This window comes from Protopterus annectens, chromosome 8.part0, assembly GCF_019279795.1.
Source record: "Protopterus annectens isolate FY-2018-M chromosome 8.part0, PAN1.0, whole genome shotgun sequence".
In the NCBI taxonomy this organism is placed as follows: Eukaryota; Metazoa; Chordata; order Ceratodontiformes; family Protopteridae; genus Protopterus; species Protopterus annectens.
In genome coordinates, this window is record NC_056741.1 from 224450472 (window position 1) to 224467995 (window position 17524).

A 17524-nucleotide genomic window follows, 5' to 3' on the forward strand; every position below is an offset into this window, starting at 1 on the left:
AAACAAATGCAAATGCTGTTCTCAAAGTTAATACATTTGTCCTTTGTATCTCACTTGTTAATATAATGGAAAGAGCAATTGACTGACAATAATTCATTTTGTAATAAACAAGCATTACACAAGTTTAACATACATGTCATATACATTAAAGTACAATACAATTGCTTGTTGCTAAGATATCTGTCTTACAGTTCAGGAGTCCAGGGTTCAATCCTGACTTCATATTGTTTGTGTGGAGTTTGCATGGTCATTCTTTGAGTTTCCTCATACCTGCCAAAAATATAACCGATCAACTACAAAAAGCTTTCTACAAAATGTTCTTGCCCTTGTGGCCCAGATTGCACTGGTAAAAAAAAAAAAAAAAAAAAGAGTCCAAGAAAGATCAATTCACTTATTTGGATAACAAATAAATAAATAAAAAATAAATAAAAGGGGGTCCACAACAGAATGAGTTCTAGCAAACTAGGAATGATCAATTCACTTATCTGGTTAACAAATAAAATGAAATAACATAAAATAAAATAAAAGAATCATAATGTGAGTTCTATTAATGTATTAAATTGATAAACTATTACTGAATCTATTTTTGCCACGTAATCATAAACATTGCTAGACAGCAAAACAGTGGGGGGAGCATAAAGGATAAATTTAGAAAAACAAGTCAGACCTGAACTAAAATATTACTGCAGGTAATACACGGAGGCAAAAATGCATGTACATATTACATTAAGTAAATACTGCTAAGAAAACATACTGCATATCATTTTAATAGTTGTAGATTAACAATCACCACTGACAGTCAATAGAAAAATGTGTCGCTGCCACACTACCTTACTAACAATTATCACTGAAAGTAATGGGAAAAATCTGTTGCAGTTATACTACCTTACTAACAATCACTACTGACATTAAATATTTTACTTTTAATTATTTAACATTTGTTTATCAGGAAAGTCCGACTTGGAACAAAGCCAATTTTCAGAGGAGGCCTGGGGGGGAAATGCTCCAGACACATGTATTTGTAACATGGGAGGAAACCCACACAAACGCAGGGAGGACATGCAGACTCCACACAGAATGCACTCCAGCCACAAATCAAACTGGAGAACCTCCTGCTGTGAGGCGATAATGCTACCGCTGCACCACTGTGCTGTAAAAATGTGAAAAAAAATAGAAAAATGTGTCGCTGTCAAACTACCATACAAACAATAACCACTGACTGTCAATAGAAAAATGTATCAGTGTCACACTACCTTGCTAACAAATCTATCAAACAATATACTACAGATCTACTTAATTATTCAATATTTGTTAGCATCAATGGCAAAGTATTGCTTAGAAGTTGTATTGGTTTTCTTAGGATATCATCACATTTTCAAAACAAGGTAAAAGCAAAGAAGTAAAATGATTTCCCTGAGTTTTTGTAATTTATCCAGAAATTCTGAGAAATAATACTTAGCAATACAGAAAATCATTAGTAAGGTAACCATATGTATGTCAGCAGTAGCTACAACTCTTCCCCATGGCACTTCATTTAATAGGACATAAATCAGCAAATTAATTTAGCTCTCCCTTCCTTATGCCTCTCTCATCCATTATGACCTAATAATTTATTCTTCAAAGTAATCCTTGTCATATTCATGTTAACACGTTACCCGCGGTGGTGGTGCTGCATTCTCAGCTACAGCGTCTTCTGCGTGCAGACATGCGTGAATGGGCATACCTTCGTTGAAGGTTGTGCGTCAGAGCTGGTAACTCGGCACGTAAAAATCAACTATCAATCATTAGCGGACCGGAGTTCCGCTGTGGCGACCACTAACTGGGAAAAGCCGAAAGGCACAAATAAACAATTCATGTTAACATGTTGCATATCATTATAAGGATAAAGTCCTAACTATGGTCCAGCTGACATGGATTTCATCAGCAGCTCGGGTTACTGATGAAGTGGCATGGTGTGATGGGAGTGCCTCTCCTGGGGGGAGGGCACTCATTACAGACACTTCCTCAGGGGAGGCATGGCCCAAAGAGTGTAGTCATTGGACATAACCAATGAGTGTGGGGCTGGAGAAAGGTAAAGTTGGTAGTGCATATAATAAAATACCAGACAGAAGCACAGGTAGCCAAGCTTCTTGGACACCCTTAAGATCCACTATTGTCTCTGGTGTTGCTGGGGTTTCATGGTATGGATGTGGGGCACTGGGGTCTGGGCCAGTAATAATGAGACCAAAGTAGACAAAAAAACAAAACCCAAACATACTGCCTATCATATGAACAACTGCAGTATAAAAATAAATATCCATAAAGCAACTCAGTGAATGGAGTAATAACATGCTGTAATTTAATGAACTGTTAATTAAAAGAAAATAAGTTCATCCTTAACACCCCTAGTCTGGGTATCTATATCCCTATACTCCCACATCTTTAAATATACTAATTCTACAATTCGTCACCTTAGGTTACCTCATATGAAGTCCATATTACCAAGGACGAAGGTGCTAAATGGTTGAGTAAAAACATTTTTACTGCTACTCTACAGTGTCCTGTCCATTTCCTTCCAGTATGCTGGTATATGTAACATTTATGATGCAGCATTATATTTTTGGCAGTAAGGCATGGGGGGGGGGGGGGGGGGCAGCTAACAATTCTTTGACAGGATCCCAAAGAAATCCATTAAGAAATATGTGTAATGAAGAGCTCATGTTACATACCGTTGCCGATAACATTTAATATGATGTTTAAAAGATGCAGAGTTTATATCATAAGTTGTTGTTTGTCTTTTTCCCCGATAAGGGGTCGCCACAGCGGAACTCCGGTCCACTAATGATTGGCAGTAGATTTTTTTATGAAACGCAGAGGTGCCAGCTTGATGCACAACCTTCAATGAAGGCACGCCCATTTACGCAAGCATGTCTTTCGAACGCTACTCAACCGTGGGGAGGACATGCAGACTCCACACAGAAGGAACTCCCAAGGCAAGCTGAGAATCGAACGGGAGAACCTCTTGCTGTGAGGTAACAACGCTACCGCTGCACCACCGCTGAATACAGAGTTTATATCATAAGACAAGTCAATAAGAGAAAAGAAATAATTTGCCATTTCCATGTGTTTTTTTTTTTTATTTAGAAACATAGTTATTTAAAGACAGATTAATTTTATTCAAACAAGCTAATGTATTTTGTTTTTATCCACAGGTATACATACTTTGGCATGTCAGTTTCATAATATACTCCTATATTAACACTGTGATTACAATAACATATGTAATGTTTTGATTGTTTTATTACATTTCGTTATGGCAAAACTCTATTTATGTATTCATTGTTTTGATTACTAGATTGCCCAGTTTGGTTGCTTTCCATTACAGTGGAGACCCATGGAGAAAAGCTCCAATACTTAATAGTATTAACATATTACATATTATCATAAACAAATCAAATGGATTAGTAAAGCACAAACACAATAAGTAGTGACATAATGATATGTCAATCAAAGTATATCAGGAACAAGTACAAATAAGGATATATAGTAAACATCACTGCAGCATATCAAAAATGTGATAGGCAGCAGTGATGTAACATAACAAAAGATGACTCACTGGAACTCATAATGAGTGGCAGCCACAGTTATAAGGTTAGTTTTTCTGTAGTTACTGATAATTCATGGCAGGATCAGCACAGTGCACATGGCAGGGGTATTAAAAGACATTGGTAACTGACATTTAAACTGTGCAGGAGTAACAGAGAAGTAATATATACTGGTATTTCCACTGTTCAAGGGATCACAGGAATTACAAGGCAGGTAAGTCAAAACGCTTATGGTCTCATGACAATACTCACCCCTATAGGAGGTTACTGGTCAATTGACACAAAGGTCTTTTTAAGTCTAGCCGTGTGTACCCAATATAATTAGAGATACCCAATATAAAGGATCTTGCCAAACTTGAGATCTTACTTAACAACCACTGCCCATATCTAGAAGGGTCATAGGTGAAATCCCTGGCAGGAATTTATGGTTTCCCATTCAATCATCCAGGCTACACTAAAACAGGGTCATAGAGGGGCTCCGCTTGATGTGAACTGGTAGCCTATTCCAGAGAAGTGGCACCCTCTGAGAGATATATCTGTATCTCCAACAAGTCCTATTTATATCTCACTCCCTGGAGTGGGTGACCTTTGTATCATTTAATTAGTAAAGCAGGTCAGGGCTGGAATGAATTTGTGGGTGCCAATGCCATAACCAGAGTTTATTCTGAAAGAAGGGTGGCTGCTGCTCTGCTTTCCATACAAAAATTTGTATTCCAGAGATCAGGTAAATGTTGGATAATATACCTGCTCCTGCAGCATGTTTTCTTTATATGTTGGTGTTCCTATCAAAACAAGGTAGGATTCTGCAACTGCATTTGACCTGCATTACCAAGTAAGCGTTCATCCTTTTTTAAAAGGAAAAATATTCAAGATGCTTGTGATAACTGGCAGCAATTTGTTCTTTATCTGACTGATATAATTTTTGCCTGCTGTGTTGAGTCTCAGAACACCCTTAGGCATGTATAATTTTAAACAATAATGTGCACCCTGTTGGGCATTATTTATTGCTTACCGACTGACTGGAGGAGAAAGGCTTAATTTGAATGCATCTATTAAGCAGCAATCTTCGATTAGGTGTTGCAAACTGTAAAAAGTGTACTTTTTGTTTTTATGTAAAATCTGAATGATACAGAACTGGCTAGGAATGGAGTTAAGGTTGAAGTGCAAAGAAAACTAAAGCAAAGTAAAGAAAAACACTAAACCACAGTGAAGAAAAACAAACCATTCCAAATAACTTCTAAGCAGAAAACAAAATTAGGCCAGCCTCTCTCAGTGAGTGATTAATGAGAGGCATCCATTTTGTGTTTTTGCCTTGGTTGTGCAGTAACATATCAATTACAGCAGGAACCGGTAAACCTGCAGTTAGGTGTACACACTGAAAAAAGGGAAGCGTAACGAACACCATTCCAGAACCTTTCGATCAAAACAACATTTATTCACTCAATATTTCTATCCAATCTATGAGATCTGCAAAGGTAGAACAGGAAATGTCAGATTCCTTTTGTATATTAGAAATGTGGAGTAAATTTGATTTTTTACACAGAGTTCCCTTGTCCGTTATATTAAAGAAGACTTTCTTCTAGATGGAGTTTTACCTTGCAGTCCTGCTTATTGTTTTTAAAGTGCATGGTCTATGAACATAATGCAGACCACTACAGTGAATGATGAAAAGTGAAAAGCTAGGGTAATATGCAATCCCCTATACAAGTGCTGGTGGGCATAAAGAGAGAAACTCACTATATTAAGGAACATTTTCTTTCAGAGGTATTTTTTTTTGTTTACAGTCTTGTTCTTAAAGTGTTCACTGATTTTTTTTTATACAAGAAATCTTTTTTGAATAACATATGACATAGGCAATCATACATTTTTATAAATGAAAATAAACCATATTGACATTTTTCAGCTGCAAATATTATACATCAAATATAATATTCTATACAGTCATTGTCATTCAAAAATGTATAGGTCATTCAATTCCTGCCCTCCCTTAAACCTCATTCCTCCTCAAAAACATTACTCTGTAGGTATTGTTCCCACAATTCCTATTTTTCTATGCAATATGCTCATACCCTTTTCTAAAGATCCCACGTCCAATTATTTTATGGCTATTAATATTTTCAATACTTCTAGTACAGTTGGTTTAGACTTTGACTTCCATTTTCTAGTAATTGCTTTTTTGGCAGCCACCAGAATTAAACTCAGCAAGGCCTTACCATGTCTAGGCTATTCCAATCCTGTATCATAGCTCAAAGAAATAATTTCCTTAGTTATACCAATTTGCTCACTTGGTATTTCTGAAACAGTGGTCTGCAGGGAATTTTTAAAATCTGCCAACTATTACACTCTCAAAAATATGTACTCAATTACCTCTTTCTTCCCCATCACACCGCTAACATTTGCAATTTACTTGAGGAAAAATTCATTGGCATCTGCTTGGATTATAAAAATACCTATGCAACACTTCCAAGGAAAAATTCTAAATCTTCTAGACTTAGTTCCACATCTGGGAACCGAATGTTGACCACTACAATGAAATCATGAAATCCAGCAAGCTGCAGTGATATACACCTTCTTGTGGAGCCTTGTGAGGGAAGTCTTAAAAACGAAGCCTGTTACTTGAACGCTTTATACCTACCGTTGGTTTTAGAGAAGAATTATTTGATGCTAAACAATATAGCTAAGACAGCATCAGATGACATAATTCATATGGAAATGGCAAAACTGTTGATACAGACTAGGCTACTTTTACTTTGCCTTCTATTCACTTGAACCTTTATATTCACCTGAACCTTATATATCAGCATTTAAGTATGTTCTGACTGGATCATCAAAGAGTAAAACACACCTGCCTCTACAGGAACTCAAGAAAGGTACAACTATTGCTTATGGTGTACAGACTACCCCCCCCCCCCTTTTTGAACAGAATATTTCAGAAAAATTCTACAATAAAGAATCTTGAAAATACAGACAAAAATCTGAGTGGAAAGACAGCTAGAGTTTAGGGATCCTGCAAAGGTTAAAGAAAAACATTGTGGGCTGAACTATTTCACCATCACTGAATAAGGGATTATAACCACAAATTCCTGAAATAAAAAGAGGGTACCATAAAACACAATGACCTTATATAAGGCTTTCAGTCTTTAAATATATTAAAAAAAACAAGTGGGATATAATTATGCCACGCTTTTAGATATTGTTATACGGTGTGGAAAATGCTTAAAAAACATACAAATTGTAACAAATGCATGCACACACTAATCAAAGCTAAACATACATAACAACAGACTTCTCCCCCTTATGCAAGCCAGACTTCACCTGGATAACTAAGGCTTGTCAAATGATAGAATGTTCACTAGGTAGCTTCACTCTTTTCAGTATTAGAAGAAACAAATAAAGCAATGATTCCAAAAAAAAAAAAAAAAAAGAAAGAAAAGAAGAAAACGACTGGGTTTCCCTGAGGACCATATGGCCAGGAGAATAAATCATGGCACAGGGCAGTAAACTGAAAAATGTAAAATACTAAAATGTGTTACAACCAAACCAGAGTCGTTTTTTTAAATAAAACATTTTTTTTTAAAGAAAAGGTAGAAAAATATGCAAATTGTCATTGTACAACTAAAAACAACAACTACAAAGTGATGCATATTTCTAAGAACTCTTCAATTTTTCTTTTCAAGAAGCTGACATGATTTATATCTGACAAAAAGCTAAGCATTATGTGATTTCAGAAGACCCTGCCCCAAGTCACCAGATCAGATCACAAGAAGAAAGGAAAAAGGGAAGGAAAAGGGAAGGTAAGGCATTGTCCCTGAACTGCCATCTGCTAGTGGATGGACAAGGGGGCAGCATGTTTAATAGAGTGGAATCCACTTTCTAAATTTCTGCAAGTCTTTTGGGTTTCTAATACCATGACGAGAATGGACCCCATTCCTAAGTCAAAGTATGATTAAAGTTCATGAAATTAATATTGTTTCAGTCTTTCTGTAATTCGCATGAGGTTACATGTATGTAACATATCCAAGTATGACTGTAAATTATTTTTATATGACCCATTGCTCCTGCTACTATTGGAACTGTCTGGGTATCCTTCTTACACACTGGCCTCATTTCTGCCTCCAAGTCCTGGCATTTTATGACTTTGTGTCTCTCTGTACGCAAGACACTTTAGTCACTGGGTGTAGCAATTTTAATGATCAATGCTACTTTTGTCTTCTTTTCATGGACTACTATATCTGATTTTCTTGCACCTATTTTTTGAACTGTTGGTAATGGGTGCTTCCATAGGATAATTATAGACCATCATTTTCTATAATGCTTTGTGGCTGATGTTTCAAATGTTTTACAGCTGCTTCAATATTCTATTATTTGCACAATCCACAAAGCAACAGTCTTGGCACATTATTATGCCTTTTGGTATAAAGTACTTCTGCCACTGGTATATCACAACCACCAAGATGTGTGACTGTTTTCAATTCCATTTTACAAAATCTACATTTTTCTCTCACATGTTCAATAGACTTTGCAAACCAACATGTATGCAGTCTTCGGCTGCCGATATTAACCTTTCATCTTTTGGTTTAAATTCACCTTTCCTTAACCATTCCTGCCTTCGATCCTAATCAACATGAGGTTGTTCCAAGAGTTTTCTATACTTGCAACTATATGCATTTTCCACATTTCTTGCCTTCTCGTCTGATCCTTCACCTTATATTCTTTCTTTTGTTTTTTGTCACATTCATGTGTTTCCTGATTTTTATCTACTTCTGGTTTGATTTCCATTCCTGCTTGATGCTGATATGCTCCTACTAAATTAAGCAGTGAAGTCATCTTAGACTTATTCTCCTCATGTTTCAAAACTTTCACAGCATTTAGGTCTTGTGAGGTCAGCAGGCATGTATGCAGTCCCACAACTGCATCTGTATACTGGAAAATCAATTTTGAAGAGGCCCATACCTCCTTCAGAATGGGAAATATATAATCTTGGTATGGACTGATCTTTATAAATCATTTGTTGAGCATGAAGCATCCTTCTTGTTTTCCTATACAACCTATCCAACACCTTTTGGGGCCAAGTCAATCACTCCAAAACTGTAAGTTAGGACAGGAGGAGCAAATTGGTTTATAGCTTGGAATTTGTTCCTAGATGTCAACACTGTTTTCAATATTAATTTAAGTCTTCTAAAATATCCCTTACTAAGTTTTATTCACATTTGTTCATGTGTTATTGTTGATCCTTCATCAGTTCCCAAAATAAACTTCCTCTTGCTCATGTTCTTTTATACCACATTCTTGTCCCATTCTTGGTTCTGCAGCGTTCCTGCTTTAAAGGTTGCTTTTGCACATTTATCAAGACCAAATGACATTCCTATATCATCTGAAAAATTTTTGACAACTTGCAGTTGTGCTTTCACTTCCTCATCTGATGAGCTATATAGTTTTAAATCATCTACAAAAAGATGAGAAGTGTTTACACGTTGTTGTTTTCTGGGAGCCAATTTGTAGCCCTGACCTAATCTGTTAAGTAGATAGCTTAATGAGTTAAGGGCAAAACAAAAGAGCAGTGGTGACAAAGTGTCACCTGGAATATCCCCCTTTGAGTTTTTATCCTTGGAATAATAATTTGTCCTTTACCACGGCTTAACCTGCAAAGTAGTTTGCCACTGTTTCATGGTTGCTGTAATATAATTGATCAGTGTAGGGTGTTTCTTATACCTTTTTAAACACTGTTTTATCCATGAATTTGGACTGTCAAATGCATTTTTGTTGTCTGTCCATACCATACTTAGATTATTTCCCTTTTTACAGTTCTCCATTATGACTTTATTTAGCAACATCTAATCCTTCATTCCATATGACTTTCTTTTACAACACTTTTGTTATATTGCCATAACTGAATTTTCTTCTAAATGATTATAAACTCTGTTGGCATCAATTTCAGTATATAGTTTATACATTTTCAAAAGGTAAATTATTGGTATGTTATTTTTTTAGGATACTTGCAGGTTCACTGTTAAGCAGAAGTATTGTTTTTCCTGTTGTTAACGGGGCTGGTGTCTGTTCAGGTTGTGCATATAAATAGTTCTTACTCATCACTAAATCTTCATGCAAAGATATTAATAATTTTCGTCAAAACTTAAGTACTGCACCTGGGCCTGGGGTTTTCCACTTAAGAGCTTTTCTCAACTTTGTTTCAGTCTCTCTGGCCGTTACTTCATCCCATTTCATATCTTGTACATTTCAACTTCTTATTCTTTCTTTTTCTTCTTCTATCCATTTAGCATCTTTGTTATGTTCCACAGGATCTTCCTAGATATTTCTCCAAAATGTGTACAGTTCTTTTTTGGTGGTATTTCAGTTCCTTTTGTCTTGTTTCCTAATTCTCTATAAAACATTTTTGGGTCATCAATAAATTGGTTACTTTGTACTTTTTCTTTATATTTGTCTACATATCCTAAGTGTTTTTTCTGTCTGTGCTGATATTTTTAGTTTACTATTTGAGATAGTGCACAATAGATCCTAATCAATTATATTACTGCATGTTGCTTCTATCACATCTATCTTTCTGAGTATTGTTGATCTGCTCCCTCTTTTATACTCATAACAGTGACACTTCTTGTCTTTATTGCTTTATAGTTTTCTCAATTTGATACTTTCATGATGGCATTCAATTTCTCCCCTTCCTTTCACTTACTACCCTGTGTTTGCTGTGGCAAGACTTTATCTGTTATTAATTTAGCTGCACAGTAATATATCCTGTTTACTTCTGCTATATTGCATGAATCTCTACGGACAGTCCTAATTACTGTGTTCATTTGTTTTATCAAACTTCTAAATTTTGGGGATTTATTCACCTTCTGTAGTCTATTTCTTTCACTGATCATAACGTGTCTGTCCATCTCTATTAAATCAAGCAGCTCCTCTCTTAGATCATTTTCTTCTAAAATGAGGGCACATTCTGTGTTCTCCAGTTTCTGTGGGCATTCTATACAATGTTCCGGAGTATTTTACTGTGCCATATTCTCTTCAGTTTCATTCTGCGTCATCCACTGCCCTTTCATATGGGAACTCACTGGCTTATCACTCCACAACACTGACTGCAGAGTTGCCACAGCTTCCTGTTCCTTCCCTTGCTGTCCAACTCCAGCTGAACACTTGCACTGATTTCCTATTGAAGGCTCCAATGTATCTTCATATGGCAACTGATCAGATGTTTCCCACTCCACTGCTTTCTCCTTAATCTGGGAATGCACTGCTCTACCCTGCTGTGATGTTACTCGAGTTAAAATTTCTGCACCAAATCCTTCACTTCGCAGGTAATCCATACCCTCAGTTTCTGTTTCTTTAACTTCTCCATTATGAATCCTCTTCTCTACTTTTCCTCAGTTTTCTTTTTTGTATTGTACAATTTCCCATACCTGGATGCCTGTATTTCTCTTCAAATATCTTTGGCAATGCTCTTTTTATATCAACTTTACTAATTTTCTGTTCTATGTTACCGTTTTGAGATTTTATTTTTTTTATGGTGAAATTTTCTATATCTGGATGCCTTTGCCTGTATTTCTATTTGAATATATTTGGGGCTACCTTTTTGTGTTGATTAATTTGGCTTTCTCCTTTGCATAAATATTATACCATATCAGATCTCTCTTTCTCATGTCCATATTTCTTTTTTATACCTTCAAAAGTCTCTAGATTTTGTTCTTTTTATTTTTGTACTTTCTCGCTTGTTTTTTCCAAATGGTCCAGGGTGTTTTTCATGGATCTGTTGTATTACTGAACACAAATTTGCATTTGAAGCTCACCAGTTTTTCTAATTATTTTTATTTCCTCTAATTTCGCTCAATCTTTTTGTACATCTTCTGTCTGAAAATTCTAAGCTTCTTGCATAATAGTAACAATACATAATTTCTCACTAATCCTCAATAATCCACTCTATTGTCTGTAACTTCCTTCTAAAACAGGGGGGCCATCTTCCCCCTGGGCTTGGCCTAGTCCCATTGTGGGAATGTTTCTGTGTCTTGAGTATTCTACACTTTTCCTATACTTCATTACGAGCACTTCATTGATAAACACCAATGGCCACATAGCAACTGCAGTTCAAATAAGGAAAAAAATCCATCAATATTAAATAATAAATAGGATATTAATAATGAAAAAGTAAATCTTGAAAAATAGATTTAATGAAAGACAAATCATAGCATTCATCTCAGCTGGACAATAACACCTGATATTAAATATTCAATTTGGGTTCCAGCCAAACAGAACATAAGTAAACAGCATGCACCCCAGAATGAGAATGTAAAACATGTCCTCGAGAAAACTTACATTGAGAAAAACTCTTTTAAAACGCTATTTACAAGTACCTTAAAATGGAACAAAATGGTAGAAAATATTTCAATGCAGTAAAGCAAGCAGTAACAGCTAACCTGACACTTGCGTCCATCTACTGGTCCCAAATCTTCCTCAAACTCTTTGCCAAGTTCAAAATCCATGTTAAAATTCCGGAATGTGGTCAGTGTCTTGATGATCATGTGATTTCCATTCTGGATAATCTCCTTGTCTGGGTGCAGAAGGCAGACAATCTTACGCAATGCAATATTAATATCTTAAGGAAAATTTAAAAAGAAGAATATTACATATACAGGTGAATATTTGAGAAACAGTTGAATACAGAGTTCTCATTAGTCTTTTGAAGAAGAGTTCCTCAAAGGAGGAGGCAGATTGGGATCATAAATACATGGAGACATATGAATTACCAACAGACCATGAGACAATATTGCTGCATCAGAGTACTGTAGTTCTCTCAACTATGGTAGAAATTGTCTTAGAGAAATATTTTAATGATCATGGTCTTAAACTTAATGCCAAAAAACTGCAGTGCAACTGTCTTTGGGAAACAAGTCTGTCTTACTGATCATCACAAAAATGGGACCTGACTTAAGGCAGATACAGTTATCACAGATTTAGAAACTTCAACTGACAAGAAGTTATGTACTCACCATAATGTTCGCTGTATGTAGTCTATCTCGCCTCACATTCTTACCCGTGGGTTCGGAGCCGAATATCGGCTCCGACTCGACCTATTCTACTAGCTCAAAAGTCTCTGATTGGCTGGACTAAGAGGGTATCCCATGGTACCCTGCTTCGTATCCCCAGATCTAGTTTGCTGCTAACCACATAATTACTGCATGCATACCACGCATCCATACAAACTATTCAAAGGAACTCTGCAGGATACAATCTAACTTCCAAATCCTCCAGGCGGGGGGAAGGCGGGAGGGTAAGAAAGAATGTGAGGTGAGATGGACTACATACATCGAACGTCATGGTGAGTACATAACTTCTTCATGTTATGTAGTCCTATCTCGCCTACATTCTTACCCGTGGGACAGCGCCCCTAGCACCTGCATCCTGGGTGGCTCATAGGAAAATACTCCTGAGAACTGTGGAACCAAATAAAGATCTGCCCCTGGAAACCACGTCCAATTTGTAATGAGAAACAAAGGTGTGAGGAGAAGCCCAAGTGGCCGCAGCACATATATCATCCATTGACAATCTAGCTTGATAGGCTGTGGATGTGGACACTGCTCTTGTGGAGTGGGCTTTAGCTGGAAAAGGCAAATTTCTACCTGCTATCTAATAGATGAAGGAAATACAGCTGGCTATCCATCTAGAGAGTGTGACCTTGGATACCGGAGAACCAGACCGGTTCTCCGAAAAGGAGACAAAGAGTTGGTCAGATTTCTGGATATCTTTCGTCCGGTGAAGATAGAAGCGTAACTGTCTATTTACATCCAATTGGTGAAATCTAAATTCTGCCTTGTTAGAAAAATTGGGGAAGAAAACTGGCAGCTCAATAGACTGATTCATATTAGACACAGAAGCCACTTTGGGCAGGAATGATGGGTTTGTTCTAAGAGAGACTCTATCTTTATGGAAGATCAAATTTGGGGGTTTGATGGAGAGGGCTTGAATCTCAGAGACCCGCCTCACTGAAGTGACTGCTGTTAAAAATGCTGTTTTCCATGACAAGAATTTTAACTCGCAGGTAGCTGCAGGCTCGAATGGTGGAAGAGTGAGGGCTTGAAGAACAAAATTGAGGTCCCAAGGCATGACAGGTTGGGATAATGGGGGACGAAGTAATAGAGTACCTTTAAGCAATACTTTACATAGTCTGTGTGCCATAAGGCTAGGCTCATTGGCCACGTGGAAGTTTGATATAGCTGCCAGCTGAACTTTGATGGTGGCTGATGCGGACCCTTGATAGAACAGCATAGACAAAAACTCCAGAACCGAATCAATTGGAGCCGTGTATGGATCAATGCCTCTAGAATGAGCCCAGATAGAGAACCTTTTCCATTTGCTACAGTAGATTTTTCTAGTGGATGGTTTATGAGAGGACGATAGTATATGGACTACTTCCGGTGAAAAATTGTGACATCTGACTAACGATGGAAGTGGAGTAGCCAGGCTGTCAACCGGAGTGTCCTCAGAGAGGGGTGGAACTGTCCCGACATGTGCGTCAGTAAATCTGGAAGGGGTTCCAGAATCCAAGGTGTATCCACAATGTAAGGTTGAAGGAAGGGGAACCATACCTGATGAGGCCAGTGTGGGACAATCAGAATCATTCTGCTTCCCAAAGATTGTGATTTCTGAATCATCCTTGAGAGAAGGGGAAACGGAGGGAAAGCATAAAGCAGACTGGAGGGCCAATTGTGAGCCAGAGCATCCCCGGGTGATTCCCCCGGTGGGGGGATCAGCGAGAAGTAGTTGCTGCATTTTGCATTGAGAGGGCTGGCAAAAAGGTCGCAGCAAGGTTGACCCCATCTGCTGAAGATTCGCTCTGCAACCAGGCAATTCAGGGACCACTCGTAGGGCATAAGGATCACCCTGCTTAGCTTGCCCGCTATTATATTGGTCTTCCCCGGAATGTGCGTTACCAATAGAAACCGTTGGGAAGCTATTGCCCAATGCCACACATGCTTGGTCTCTCTGCATAGTGGGTAGGATCGGGTTCCCCCTTGTATGTTGAGATACCACACTACTGACATGTTGTCTGAGTGTATTGCAATAGTCCCTAGAGGAAGAACGTCTTGAAGTGCCTGCAATGCAAGAAGCATTGCTCTCATCTCCAGGACATTTATGTGCAAATGTATCTCATGTTCCTGCCACGTGCCTTGGACCATCCTGCCGAGATAATGCCCCCCCCACCCATCTGGGAGGCGTCAGTGGTCACCGTGGCAACAGGAACAGGTAAAACAAAGGGCTTTCCCCCATTCAAGTTGTTGGTGCATAGCCACCAATGGAGGTCCTGTTTGCATCTGTCTGTCATTAAGATTGGATGGGATAGCGGAAGTCTTTGGAGAGACCACTGGACAAAGAGGAGCCATTGAAGAAGTCTCATGTGTAATCTTGCTAGAGGAACCAACATGATAGTCACCACCATGGTACCTAGGAGTTGTAGAATCAGTCTTGCCTTCATATGTCTCAGGGGCATCAGCGTGAGAATTTGTTGTTGCAACCCTGTAATCCTTTCTGTGGTAAGAATGCTCGCATCTGAATGGTGTCCAACTCTGCTCCTATAAAGGTAACATGGTGTAAGGGCAATAAGGCAGATTTTTTTCCAGTTTATTGTGATGCCTAGTTGGTGACATAGACTGATGGTAGCGTCCATGGTCTGAATTAGTTGATGTCTGGTGGGGGCGGGGAGGAGCCAGTTGTCCAGGTACAGAAACACCTGGAATCCTTGACGTCAAAAGTGAGCCGTCACCACTGCCATACACTTGGTGAACACCCTGGGGGCTGTGGTGAGACCAAAGGGCAGAGCTTGAAACTGGAAGTGACTGGCTCCCAGCCGGAAGCATAAGTTTCACCTGGATGCCCTGTCCATTTTGACATGGTAGTAAGCATCCTTGAGGTCGATGGAGCACATCCATACTTCCTCTCCCAACAATGGGAGAATGGATTGTAGAGTGACCATATGGAATTTGGACTTGTGTATGTACTTGTTGAGTTGACTGAGATCTAGTATGGGTCTCAGGTCCCCTGTTCTTTTCGGCACCAAAAAGAATCTTGAGTAAGTCTCTAATCCGATTTGGTCTGAGAGGACTGGTTGGATGGCTCTTTTCTCTAGCAGCTGAGATATCTCTGAGGCTGCATGATCCTTTTGACTGGGTGGAACGTCCGGGATTTTTCTTATTGGAGGGGGTACTGAGGAGAATGGAATGAGGTAACCTCCGGAAATTATCCTTAATACCCATCAGTCCTAGGTGATGTTTTCCCAGGCTTCTGGATACAAGGAAATTTGACCCCCGACTGGCTCCGGATATGCACAGTCGGGCACACCCTCAGGAAAGAGAGTATGGGGAGCCGTGAAAGGAGTCGCGATCTCTGGAATTGCGGGGGCCCCCTCTGCCTCTGGGGTGACGTCTCCCTGAATAATTCCCCCTCCCCTGCCTCTGGAGGGGGGGGTTCACCTTGTGCGGCAGGAAAAAACCTATGTGATTTCTTGAACCACATCTTACCCCCCCCCCCACTGGGCCTTGGGATAAGGCCTAGACAGAAGGGAAAAATGGACCCCTACGGCAGACAGGGTCTTTCTCTCTTGCTCGCACCTGGTGAGGGTGTCTTTCACTTTGGTCCCAAACAAGGAGGAACCATCAAAAGGGGCATCTGTGAAGGAAGACTTGAAGGCCTCCGCGAAGTGACACAGGTGCAGCCAGGCTTGCCTTCTAAGGGCTACCCCTGAGCTTGCCGCCCTACTCGCTCCCTCGGCTGCATACAATATGAGTCGCATGGATGAGTTTGCGATGGAGTTGAGGGTAGAAACCTGTGCGTTAACTGTCTGAGCTACCGCCTCAGGTATTTTAACTGCAAGAGTATCTCCCAGTTCTTTAAGGAGATGTCTCTGGAGCCAAGTGAAATGAGACAAGTAATTCAGCGACCGTAAAGTGAAGGTGGCTGAAGACAGGGTACGCTTCCTGTACCGGTCCATAGTCCTAGACTCCCTGTTAGGAGGATGGATCGATGAGGAAGACTCTGCAACTTCCTTCTGGGTGGCTGCCGCCACCACCATGGCATCTACAGGGACTCCCTTTGACAGAAACTTTTTTCCCTGAGGGGTGGAGAGAAATTTGTTGGGGCGCCTGGGTACAGGCTCCACAGAATCAGGTATTTCCCATGCCTTTGACAAATAAGGTCAAGAAGCTCATCGAAGAGTAGAGACACCCAGGAGGCAGAGAGTTGAGTGCCAAAAGCCTTAAGGAATACTGACTCATCCTTGGAAGGGGCTTTGGAAGGCCAGTCTCCTCTTTGTTTCAGTATCTCCAGGATTTCGGAGAAGGAAACATCATCAGAGGAAGACTTGGGGGATCCTTCCAATTCCTTGAGGTCAGTATCGGAAGAGAGAGACTCGTCCTGGGAGTCTATGTGCTTCCTCTTGCACAACTTCTTTCTGGGAGGTTCCTCAGGCACTGGCTCAGAGACCTTCAGAAAGTGGAGGACCGCTCGTGAGGGTGTCCTTAGGGCCTGGCGCTCTACTGTCCAATGATAGGTGAGTGTCAGAAGCTCTCGCAGGAGTGGTAGGGGGTGGAATGACTGACCCGAGTGATGTAGCTGATGATCTGGCCAGTGCACGCTCCGCATGGCTTGAAGGCAGGTCCCCCCAAGTCAGAGGACCGACCGACCTCTAAGCCCACGACCGGGGTCCCCCGAGCAGATGCACTGAGTGGGAGACTCTGAACTGAAAGATGTCCCGAAGTATCCCCTTCGGGCCTGACCGAGGAAACCCGAGTCTCGAAACCTGTGGACGGGAATGACATGGTCGGAGCCTAGGTCGGCACCAATAAACCCAAGGGGGTTATCGGAGCAGGCACAAGAACATCACTGGGAGCGGAACATACCGGCTCCAACAACAAGGATGTGCTCGGAGGAGGAATCAT

General features: G+C 39.7%; 1 protein-coding gene across 1 annotated transcript in view; it reads right to left on the reverse strand.

The window, feature by feature from the left end:
* LOC122808715 (retinol-binding protein 1-like) overlaps window positions 1-17524 on the reverse strand; it is a 261322-nt gene that overhangs the window by 176797 nt on the left and 67001 nt on the right. Inside the window, exon 2 of the mRNA XM_044079704.1 lies at window positions 12011-12189. Within this exon, the coding sequence (XP_043935639.1) occupies window positions 12011-12189 (179 nt within the window). The remainder of the gene's footprint in view (window positions 1-12010; window positions 12190-17524) is intronic.